The following is a 12,316-nucleotide window of genomic DNA, read 5'->3' on the forward strand; positions in this document are numbered from 1 at the left end:
GTTTATTTCGACGTGGAATCTGACATTTTCACTTTAGTTCACGTAGCGTGCAAATTTCAGATAATTCAAAATTTGACATTTTTCAGAATGTGTGCTTCTAAACTTACAATAACCACCCCTATAGTTGAGTGTCCTCACCAGGGACCACCCAGGGACCGTACGACAAAGGGAGGTAGAAGTACGGAGGATTGGACTATAGGTGGTAGTCATCCATGACCATGAGTCGAGAGAAACGCGCAAACGCGACGAAGACAATGAGAAAAACACCTAGGAGAGGCGCTGACGCTCAAATAAAGTTTTCCGAGAAACCCCCCAAGCTCCCAAGAAAAACTGAAAGAAATTGGTCTCCCAGTTTATCCCAAGATATCTCCCAGCATATTATCTTCCAAGTTATTTCTCCCAGAGACGAAAGCTCTGTGAAAATCCTGTGTGAAAAATGAAGTGGTTGTTCTTTATTTACTGGCATAGTGCATGTGTTGCCTCACGGGCATTACACTAGGGCTGTGACATTCTGAGCCGTCACCCATAGTTGACTATCTCTTCCGTACACAGTAGCCGTAGCTGTCGCATACGCCCTGCTTGGCAGTGTTTGGCCTCTGAAATAAGGAAATAATGAGATGGCGTGTTGCAAGTATGTTTTTTTATAAGCAAAATGGCGACGGTCTCCATCACAGCAACATCAGATAGTGTAAGAGGATCCAATGCATTGACAACTTACGGATATAGTAAATATTGCTTAACTTTCTTCCAGGGACGCCTTCTCAGATGCCGTAAAAAACAAAAACATCACAAGGAATTAACTATGAAAGCTGAAAGTCACTGAAAAGGTTAGCCAGCTGTAGGACTCGAACCCACATCTTCTGGATTGCCGGAATCCAGAAGATGTGGGTTCGAGTCCTACAGCTGGCTAACCTTTTCAGTGACTTTCATCTTTCATCGTTTATTTCTTAGGCAAATTGAGGCCTTGTATGTATTTGTCCCTTCTATGTTGTTCCAGCCTCAGAACATCAGTTCTTTCCTCACAAGGAATGCATATAGTAATGCGTTAACAAATAGTTGGGAGTAGACTTACGCATAAAGTGGGCCTGCCCATAGTTGTGTAGATGCATGGAGCACGCAGGGGAAAAGCCACAAGGGTACGGATAATTTCGGCCGGCTCGGGGTAGTCGGTGGTTATCCATGACGGCCGCGCCCAATTGAAGACAGGGACAGTAAAGGAACGCCCTTGTCCTTGTTCTTTACTGTCCCTGTCTTCAATCGAGCTCCGCCGTTATGGCCTGCTGGGGTTCTCCAACGTGCATCGATACGTAAAGACGCGATCAATGTTGGTTAATTTTGTGCGCAAAACAACGACAAATCAGAAATGGCTGACCCAGCCGTTGAGAATATGTTCAGACGAGAAAACTTAGGATTAATATTGAAAGAATATAGTCTTTCCTACAATACTTGGCGTTACGTAGCTTCTTTTTTTTCCTTTTTTTTTCTGCATGTATCCTTTCCACAGCTAACATTCCCACTGTAGATATCCATTGCTTAACCTCTCTGAGCGACGTATTGTCTAACTAGACACTGGTACATATCATTCCCAGTAAAAGCATAGCCTGCTGTTTTTAAGGTGATATATGCATGCCTGCTTCTATTATAGGAGCTGTGAAATTCTGAGCAGCGAATGCTGAAGATGACGCCGAATTGCTAGTCTGGAATGCACAAGAGTGCACATGCAGACCTTGTCGACTTACGTGCAGATGTTGAAGCTGAAGCAATGCGGGATTTCATCCATGATCGCCATTACGAGGGAAGAAAAGTACAGGGATGAACACGCATTTTATTTTTCTTGTATTTCTTTTTGTTTTTCTCTCCTTTTTTTTTTGGAATAGCAAGCCGACGCCCCGTTTGGCTGACCTTTCCTCTTTTTTTTTCTTTCTTCTAATAAACATACCCCCACCCCACCCCCAACCGATTCTCAGTCGCCTACGCCCGAGAAACACTTCAGAACAATCCACAATTACCAGACCTTATCAGGATGAAGGAGTGGTTGCCGATAAAGTCATGCCTGTTATATATTCCCCGATAATGATGTCGTCGGGCGACCGAAGACATCTCCTTTCGACACTCACCGGCCCCAAGACGCACCTCAGTGGCAACACGACATAGCTCACTCCCTTTTCTCGGATGTAGACCCCACGCTTTCTCTCGTACTTCCTCCGCAGCTACCGCGTCTCTTTACTACTCTCTTCCACCGCATGAGCCTCAACGTTGCCTTTACACCTGCCTTTCAACACCGTCTCGGCACCACCTCGTCTTCCCCCTGCCCCACTTGTGGAGTGCACGGCGACCTCTTCCACGTCATCCTGGGTTGTGGGCAATATCACCACGAGCGTGCACTAATGGAAGTCTCTATGCAACGCATTGACAAGCGACCCATCAACCTCGCGAAGATACTCGAACCGTGGTCGAACGCTGCCCACCAGATGCAAGGCCTTCGTCTTCTAGCGGAGTACTTGTGCTCCACCGGTCTGGTGACGGCTCTCTGAAAGCCCCGATCATCCGTTCCCAACGCACAATAGGGCAGTGTATACCGCCTCAGCGGCGGTGAATCACCCACCCCATCATCATCCAATGTATGTGTGCGTGTATTATAGCCGTTCATAACCTGTCACCTCTACTAAGGCACTATTAATAAAATCCTTTTGACAACTATATTGCAGTCACATTGTTAATTTACAGTTGTTCAATGTTTTGCCACTTGCAGTGCCTCCTGGTCGTGTTACTCTCCCTTACCTGGCACAGTGTGCCGTCGGGGCGGTTGGCATGCCTCCCATCGTTCTTGCAGTAATATTTGCAGGCGAAAGGTCCATATTCGTCCTGTTTACAAAAGAAAGAAGGTTACGTGATATGGTAGGGTGGCTGTTAGGAGGGACTGTTCAGTCCGCTGTGCATAGGAGTATCCTCAGACGCGAAGGATTCTCATATGTATTTCTACTATTTTTGCGTTCGCCATTGTTGATGTATGCCAGTGGTGCTCAAGGCTACTAAGAAAAATGTTTCTAAGAAGAACAATTAAAATTTCCTCGCGACAATTTTGCACCTTTTGCCTCCTCCGAACTGGCATTGCGCATTGCTTCCGAGCTAAAAGGTGCTCGGAAGCGCTAACAACCAGTTCAACTTGTAGTAGGTTCCTGACGCGATTGTGAGGGGGTTCACAAACGCACCACCCATACACTCGGTGGAATAATGTTTCTCCACGACGGCCGAGCGCCTTTTACAGCGGCGGAACTATATTGCATCCTTTTCCAGAGTGAAAAGGTGCTTGCGAAGCCCAAATGACCAGTTTGACCTTCCCCACGCTGGGTTCCGTTCGGAGGCAACAGACATTGCACTCGTTCAGTATCCCGTAGTCAAATCCGAGATGGTTGTGTGTGGAACCATTTGAGGGAATTTGATTTCGTCCGTATAAGGAGCACCTTCTGAAGGCTCCAACAAGCACCCGGCTAAAAGGTAAGGATGCGAACCTTCTATGGGTTGAGAATAATAAAAAAAAGGTTCGACTGTGAACCAAAAAAGGTTCAATGAGGCTGGTTCAAATGTGAACCTTTTAGCATGCCGGAATTAGAACCCCCGAAAGGTCCCCACTACAGAGAAGCTGAAAAACCCCGAGATTGTGCGCAGTTTTTCTGAGGGTGTACGCAGCTAACCCTACCGACAGCTGCAACAACGGGTGAATGATGACTCATGGGCTACCTATACCAAGCAGGCAATATGCTACATGTGACATGAACTTCAGTTTCGTGTGGTGAAGCACTATAATGACCATGATCGACGCCACAGTGCTCGGTCCGTGAATTACTTTGGGTAATTACCTGTCCAATAATTCAGTTTGGTTCAGGAAAGTGGTAAGGGAAATGTATATTTCAAGGTATATTTCTTATCGTTGTGTAAAGAAGATGGCTTCATATATAATCGAGTGTCATTGTATCCCCTTTTCACGTACATAGTCAATAGAGTCAATGCTTCGCAACATTGCTACAACAACGCTTTGCGTCAAAGATACCGAATAACCAAAAGTTCAGTGTATACTATAGTGGTCTGTGAAATGTACGGTGTAGGTATCTTGAACTATTGTACTATTCTTCACTTCAAAAATCATTTCAATACAATACTTACATATAAATAGTCATGGCCATGCTCGCAGTCTAGAGTTCTTTTGGGCGCTGTAAAAAAGGAAGAGAAACATGGAGTGGGCATGTGGATACAGATGACAACACGGCTAAATTTGACCCTTTTGAGGACGAGCGGCGGACAAAGCGCCGTAGGAAGAGGTATATTTAGCAATGCCACAAACAGCACCGTCTAATAGTTGCTTTACCGAGGTCCCAGGCTATCGCATTTCCACATCACGCTAATCGTTCTTACAGCTTACGATCGTCTGCTCACGTCCGCTACTGTTTTTCTTGAAGTGTTGTATTGCGTCTAGTATTGGAATGCACTCTCCCTTGACGCATCCGCCGTTCGTAGCATGGACGCCGAATACCTGAAAAATGATAATACAGTTAATATTGCATTGCGCATATGATGGCATGATTGAACGCTTTGGGCATACCGCGGGTAAACCAACGAGACAGAGAGGGTAATAGAGAGATAAACGGACAGAGATAAAACGAACAGTCTCTGTTCGAAATATCTGCGGCTCTCGTCCTGAGGGGGGAAAATATGTTTAACACAAAGTAAAAAAGAGAAGGGCAACTCCCTTCATACAGCCATGTTTGAAGCTACCCTGGATGGCGCCATGTTGACCTCACCTTGCCGTGTTTGCATATGGCAGACATTAGGGGCTCATGCGGTGAGCGTTTTTGCGCGCGAACGCTTCGAAATTCCGTGGCATTTATTGATTCTGTAATACCGCCAACAATTTTTCCCAATCCTACAGAAGAGATACTATGATAGTCACGTAACCAAACAATGTGATAGCGAAACGTGTGAATAAGACCGCCAGAGAAATCGTTGAGGCCGAAAGATAGCGTAATTTGGAACGTCGTGTGTCAGCACCCCGTCTATGGCGCTGTCCGATAAGAGCCGGCTTTATAGCGAATTCAGCTGAATGTTTTCGCGCAGAAAAAGTTGCACTGGCTCGAGCGTGCATGTCCCACGGCCGCTTCAACGCAACTTGCGTTGCGCACTCGCGTTTCATTGATCCTTCCATTCGCTCTTCGTTCGTTTTTGCCTTGGCAGAAGGATTGCGAGAGAGAAAGGAGAGGGTTGCCTACTGGTATCAAAGCAATGGAGCCTCGCCAAGGCAGTTGTGCATTCTACTCCCTCTCTATACGGCCTACGAGAACCAATAGGGTGATCGATCGTTGTACGGGACCTCTTTCAAATCTGCACGACCGTGCTGTGTAGATGTGTGCTGTCCCGTCTTCGAGGGATTACACGACACGGGAAAGTTTGGCCGTACTGGGTTACACTCCCACTTGGACGAAGATCATTGCCGGTAATTTGATGCGGGGTATTTTACTCTTCTCCCAGATTATCAAACTGCGTCTGTGGATCGGGGCCTCGACTGTGACACATGCCAAAGTACGGCATGTGGAATGCTTGTGATGTTTTACGCTTGCAGTTCCTTGACTTGGCTTGACTTGGCTTGCTGCCTGTCACGACCGACCACTACACTCCCGGCCACTGACAAGTAAACATAGGTTATAATAATATTCGACTAAGCCTCACGTGCCTATCTTAAAATTTGAAAAGAAAAGAAAACGCAATAATATTTACATAATAGCCTTGTCTTTGGTTTTTATGTTACCATCACCCGCATTAGCGCAAACAAGCTCATACCTAGAATGCAAAGCATTGCGCCTGTCACTGTTTTTAACGCCACACAGCAAATATTCAAACTGTCTAGTGCTTCCAATCTTCGTTTTGGTTTCCAGCAATCGATTTAGGAAATGATTTACATTGCGATTCCGTTGAAACCAGAATAAAATATATCGAAGAGCGGAACAGTTAGCGATACGGCTACCTAGGAGAAGTTCAGGGTTCGCTTGCATGAAACTCTGAGGACACTCGTTAACGGGTTATCCCTTGGTGGCGCCCTCACCTTTTGAGTGGCTTGCACGAAACTTTAGAGCTCTAAATTGATGGCGCTAGATATGATGGCAGCGTGGACGTGTAGTTAACGTACTAGGACTAACATATCAGCCGCAATGGATCGCGCGGCGAGGATTAGGCGTCTGTACTGAACCCATCTGGCGCTGTCCCTGTCACGACAGAGAGTGTACCGCAACCGAGAGAACCCGCAGGGGTATCTGGACGACGGTGAACCGCAACGACGGTCCTGATTCACGAGAGAAGGGATATTTCTCTCGTCGCTCCAGACATGAAACCTCGGATCCGTCGAAGCTAGTCACTCCCGTCATTGCCACAGGTGTTCCCTATGTTCCAGTATCTCGAGACCGGGAGCTTTTGATCACGGCAGGCAACATTGTAAGCGTGCATGAACTGACGGCGTGCCGTGTGCTGTATCTGCGCTTTGCAGGCACGTCGTCAACTTCATCCGGTGAGTGGACAAACACATTGCTGTGCCCTCTCCGACCCTTTCCGGTACGATCTAGACATTAACTATATTTATTCAGCTGGCCAAGGGTGGATGAGGTACCAGCAACTCAGCTACGCTTCTTCCAGCTGGCCAGTTTTCTGCGGACGGGGCACACGTCTGCATGAATTCAGCGTCGCCATGTGTCATCTACATCAACCTCAAGAACTCCATCAACGTTCAAATGGCTCTTGCTGTGGGATCCTGGACGTGGTCGCGAACTGGCCTGGAAGCACCCATGATTCGAGGATACTGCGGGACAGTGCGATCGGCGGTGAGCTGGAACAGGGGCGGCACAGCGGGGTATCCTGTGGGACAGTGGCTGCCCGTGCAAACGCTGGCTCATGACGCCGTTCCTACAACAGCGAAGCGGCCCTCAATTAAGCGAGGTACAGCGTTTCGCATTCTACAATATGCACCCTGTTGCAGAACGGTATGTTGGTATACAGTAATCATCATGTAACTTTGATACAACAGTGATCAACAGTGTTGTCGTCATGAGAGTCAACCGCATAGAATAAATATACATGCACGGGGGCAACTGGATTTGCCTCAGTTTATGAATGGTTCTTCATTGAACAAAACACACGCCCTTCTAGTTATCCATCCACACCTGAACCTTGATGTCCGGTCATTGAGCACAGGCTTCAGGCAAATGGGATAAAGGCTGCAACATTTGCCTACATTGATTAGTGAACCAAGTTATCGCACAAGTGTGGTCATCTCGTCACCAATGTATCAGTGGAGAACAAAAGAGCGCCAGTGTAAGTCGTCACATAACGACTACGCCACCACCGGACAATACACTAATAATGACATGGAGCTATGGCTTCACTGCCAAACAGCATGATAATGAGACTAAAGGAGAGGAATGCAAGTTACGCCAGAGATATCAGAAATTCAATCCTCACACGCCCTTTGGACAAATAACACGATGTAGAACGTTGCCTTACCAAACAAGGTGATCCGTTCTTCTCATAGTTGTAGCATGAAGTGGATTTCTTTAGAGTACACATGTAGCTGCAGCTAAGCAAACGATCTTGACTCTGCAGGTGATCCAAGTAAAGGTGTGCATTAGAAACAACATCGATTTACCACTTCTGATATAAGAACATGCTAATTGCATACGATCACTTTTCAAATTGTTTCCAAAGTACCATTTCGATTAGCGTTGCCTCCCGGAAAATGGTGGTGTGTGTGGAGAGTTTATTGGCATTCCTGTTACGATGACGCGTTTAATTTGCGCGCTGTTGCTTAATTATATAGTTAAGCTGTATAATGCGGCGTATGTTTTGCAAGAGTGCACCTCTCTCTAATCTGCCTCATAATATGTCCTACATTCACATCCTTCTAAATACACTGGCTACTGTAGTGCCATCTTACATCGTCCATGTAGGCAAATGGTGCAACAATGGACAGTGCAATTCACAGTGAAGCTGACGGAGCATTCCTGGCTATATTTGGCGGCCAAAAGATTTAAATAAATGTTCCAATCTGCGTCTCTCTTTGTTTGCTTCACTCATTTACAATAATCTCTGTTGGGGAGGGCGGGTATATGTTCATTAGGAAAAAAGAAAGGAAAGGTTAGCCAGGCAAAGAGCCGGATTGCTATTCAAAAAAAAAAAAGGAAAAGAAAGAAAGAAAGGAAGAAAGAAATGAGAAAAGAGACACCAGAGCAACGTCACATGCAGTTAACGAGTCCCGAAGCTCGGAGAAAACTGAAGAGAGCGGCAGTGACAACCCACGCCTTGGGGTGCAGGACGGGGCCAAGGAGAGAGACCAGCGACTAGTCGTTACAGCCAATCTTGAGCAGATGGCAAGAGAGGGTGTTCCTATGGTGAAGGTGCTGCTGACAATGTTGGAGCTTGTGTGGGGTGTCATCTTCCACGCCACAGACATTGCAGTTTGGGGAATTTAGTCGACTCATTTTGAAGAGAAGTGAGGATGTACGGGCAACATTGCGTCATAGGCGATGGAGAAGGGATTCTTCTTTACGACTGCGGTGGCAAGCGACGATAAACTCCATCACTAGATCGGCAAACCGTAGTCTCTGTTTGGGAAGAATGGCCAGGAGTATGTAAAGTTGAAGCATGCATGCCAATGTATTAAAGCAAAGATTTCAACCAACTTTGATTAGCCTTTTCCGAGTGACGTTATATCTGATTTGCAGAGAGGGAATTTCGGAATACGCTCACAATACGTCGTCTGTTCTTGCCATGCGTTGCATCAAATTGCTCAGAAACTATTCCATTAATTCGTATCGGACTTTCGGCGTTATTGTCCGTGACGAACGAGGAGTAAAACGACACTGTTTCGGAATCGACCATGACAGATGCGATAGTCCTGATATTTTTCCACCCGGTAATATTCGTCGTTCCAGTCCCGCCTCTGGTTACAACCCACATATTGGTGTGGTGCGCAGAATTCGGATGTAGTCTCAAACGCATAGATTTAGAGCAGAGGATTTCTATTGCCTTGCTTACCTTGAGACGCTTGTATTCATCACACCGTCCTCCGACCCATTTGACCCAAGCGCACGGTATGTTGCCACTGACAGGAGTCGCCGCTGGAGTTAATGAACGTTCATATATTGCGCGTTTTAGGACATAATCAGTCGCTCGCATACGAATCTCAGGATGACGATCACATTTTGACGTCAACACGCTGCACTCTGAGCAGTAGCCAATAACAACCAGTACAACGCTGTCTGCCCATCATAGCGTTCTGTTCGACATTTTATTGCGTCTGAAGAATTAACTTACTTTGTATTTCAAAAGCGGTATCCTTGAGTCTGTCCCTGAAGCAGTGACGCTAGCTTGCTGATTATTTGTTCGAACGCATCAAAGGACAACGGAAGTAGCACGCGGTGTTTTCAATTATGCCATTTTTCTCGCATATTTTTTGCGAAACAATTCCCAGCTTTCTGTCTCCCGCAGAGACCGCCAGGTCATCCGTTCCAAGCATGGCAAGACATTGTTCAACCATACTTCAAGGCATTTTCTGCAATAACCAGTGACAAAAAAATCGGGCGGTGCCGTCTCAGTCTGCACGGCCGTTGGTTTAACGTGAAACGTATCGGTGTCATCTTCGGTCGTAATGTCTATCGGCTTGGGGACAGTGGCAGTAGAGGTGCTCGCGCTGTCGTTCACCCACACGCCGTGTTCAACTCTGCGGCGCTCCCGAAACCGTCTTGCTCGCTTGGCGCCGGACATTAGGGTACTGCGGTGTGCAGCCAACGAGATAGCGAGGGAATACACTGCGCAACCGCGCAAACCGCCTTGGCGAGGCTTTGATGCCAATAGGCGGCCCTCTCCTTTCTCTCTCGCACTCCTTCTGTCAAGGCAAAAACGAACGAAGAGCGAACTGAAGGACCAATGAAACGCGAGCGCGCAAGGCAAGTTGGGTTGAAGCGGCAGTGGGACATGCACGATCGAGTAGCTCAAGGCAGTGCAACTTTTTCTGCACGAAAACAATCAACTGAATAGGTCACCGGTAATTTCGTGAGGAAATGAAAACTTGGCGCCTCACTTGGCGCGACATGGAAACTTTGGCGCCTCCAAGGTGCTTTGTGATCGCTCCGTTTTTAAAATTGGCTTCCTAGTGGCTTCAGAAGCAGTATGAGTGGTTGTGCACCGCGCTTGCGTCTCCGACGTAAGTGAAGGAGTTATTAAGGCGAGACGATGTAGACGGTTTCTTTAAAGTCGAAATGTATATCCTGGCGCCCGTATGTTTCAGCATTCCCCCTTGTGGGCACTTTGCTGCTTGGCTTGGGGGAGGCTGCTAATGAACAAGGACGCAGATAGTGTCATGCCGTAGACGACCATTACACTGGCAGTTTTTACAATAGCTGACCCAATACTAGCGTACCCAATGCGCAGGGCCTGTCGAGGACGCGAAGAAACGCAAAGCCTGCGTTTCTCACTATAGGAACTTCACCTGCACCACAAGAAACACTAACATTTCGCGCTTCCAGTGCCATCAAATAGTAAGAGCATTATTTTGTTTCGCGCGCAAAGATGATGAGCTTGCAAAATACAGTTTTGTCTTAAAAAACATTGTTCGATTTAATTGATACTACGTATAGCTTCTTTTTCCTGTTCGCACCTTCTCGCCGAGTATATGCACACTATTAGTCAGCTTTAGAATAGAGCATCCAAACGTTTTGGGTACCCAAAGAAATAGCGCCCTCGCCACTGCGCGTGCGCCAAACCCAAACCGCGCTCAAGGCGTGTATTGCAAACCTCAAAGGCGCTTTCCGTGCGCCCAGCACTTGCAATTCCACTCCAAACCATTAAAGTCCACTGGAGAACGGACAGAGGAAGACACTCTCCATTAGACGAAACTACGCTTTACGATTACTTCTTACGTAGAAGGACTTATAAAAAGGTAAAAGGTAGAAAGTAGTGTAACAGTAACCGAGCGTCCACTTACAGAACTTCAGATATGCCAAGGTGCCTACGACCAACTCGACTTCGAAGCGAACCATGCCTGTGATCTCTGCTGTGGGTGCAGCACAGATCTGATGCACAACAAGAGCAATTTTAAGCAGTAGAGTAATTTTAAAGGGCAAATGTCAGCATTGTCGATTGTTTCACCAGGAAATCACATGAGATGGAATATTAAGAACGTGATAGCTCGCAGCTGCAGCTGTGTGTCTGCACATCAGCCCAATAGCTAACAGGCCGTTCATGATCCTGAACTAAAGGACTGTTTCGATATCACAACTCACACAATTGCCGACAATGCTGCATTGTTCTTCGTGTGTCCCCATGCACATCAAGCACGTTTAAAGTTACTGTTAGGCAGTGGACAAGCAAGATATGCTGGCCACTTGACTTGAGACGTTCTTGCTTGTAAATACCGTATGCGGAACCATACGACCGAGAACGCGTTCTAAATATTTCAATTTGTCATGAAAAATTCGGCGTAGTGCAACGTCGCAACGCCTGGTGTCAAACGACCATTTATCTTATGACAACCGGTTATCTTGGATGAACATTTATCGTGGACTAACCACATCCAGTTTGTGCGTTCCAAGGTCACCAGAGGGCTCTATGCTCTTTCAAGAATTCGGTACCTGGTCCCCGTCACTTGTCTCCTAATGGTTTTCCATGCTCTAGTCCAATCGCATATTTCTTATGCCCTGGAAGTTTATGGGCTCTCTTATTCATCCAGCCTGCTTCCTCTACTCCACGCTTAGAAGCGAGGAATGCGCATAATGATGTTCGCACATCCCCGCGATAGTATATCATTTGCATTCCACTGTCTGTCTATCCAGAGCATATACAATTTCCTGAAATATAAGGTTGCCATCCTAATCTACAGATTATGCAACGGCATGATCCCACAACATCTTATTTCAATCACATATCTTCAAAAACCTTATTCGCTGCGGTGCGAACCTGGTATGCTACAGGTACCTCAACCTCGAACGAATTACGGGATTCATTCAATGAGTTATTTCGGATCTAATGTCTGGAATTCATTGCCGCCGCGTATACGGTCAATAACATCTTTCCCCCATTTTAAGTATCAGTCACGCAGTTTCTTACACTCCTAGCATAATACCCCATCATCACTGTAGATGTAACCATGTGATGAATTATATGATAACATATGATGTTTTGATTAAAATTGTTTTCCTCAACAACTTTATAAGGCTCCTGTGCTCGCAAGGCCGCTCAATAACTTAACAGTCTGTTTATTGTCGGGTAACTCCCCATGTAC

The 12,316-nt window shown here is 46.5% G+C and overlaps 1 protein-coding gene across 1 annotated transcript; it reads right to left on the reverse strand.

Moving 5' to 3' along the window:
- Positions 1-450: 450 nt before the first annotated feature.
- Positions 451-11,083, reverse strand: LOC135398201 (uncharacterized). Its single transcript, XM_064629631.1, has 7 exons — positions 11,021-11,083; positions 9,073-9,155; positions 7,543-7,635; positions 4,435-4,531; positions 4,165-4,211; positions 2,782-2,865; positions 451-596 (listed from the first exon to the last, which is right to left on the reverse strand). The coding sequence occupies exons 1-7, from the start codon at positions 11,073-11,075 to the stop codon at positions 534-536; spliced, it is 522 nt and encodes a 173-aa protein (XP_064485701.1). The 5' UTR covers positions 11,076-11,083; the 3' UTR covers positions 451-533.
- Between the last annotated feature and the right edge of the window lie 1,233 nt (positions 11,084-12,316).

Source organism: Ornithodoros turicata, chromosome 6 (genome assembly GCF_037126465.1).
Source record: "Ornithodoros turicata isolate Travis chromosome 6, ASM3712646v1, whole genome shotgun sequence".
In the NCBI taxonomy this organism is placed as follows: domain Eukaryota; kingdom Metazoa; phylum Arthropoda; class Arachnida; order Ixodida; family Argasidae; genus Ornithodoros; species Ornithodoros turicata.

What these genes read in the sequence shown, in the direction of transcription:
- LOC135398201 (XM_064629631.1), bottom strand. Translation starts at nt 11,075, where the DNA reads ATGGTTCGCTTCGAAGTCGAGTTGGTCGTAGGCACCTTGGCATATCTG. An exon ending in ATGAATACAAGCGTCTCAAG is followed by an intron (nt 7,636 to 9,072) that starts GTAAGCAAGGCA and finishes GATCACCTGCAG; the next exon opens with AGTCAAGATCGTTTGCTTAG. An exon ending in CCGACGGCACACTGTGCCAG is followed by an intron (nt 597 to 2,781) that starts GTAAGGGAGAGT and finishes TCCTTATTTCAG; the next exon opens with AGGCCAAACACTGCCAAGCA.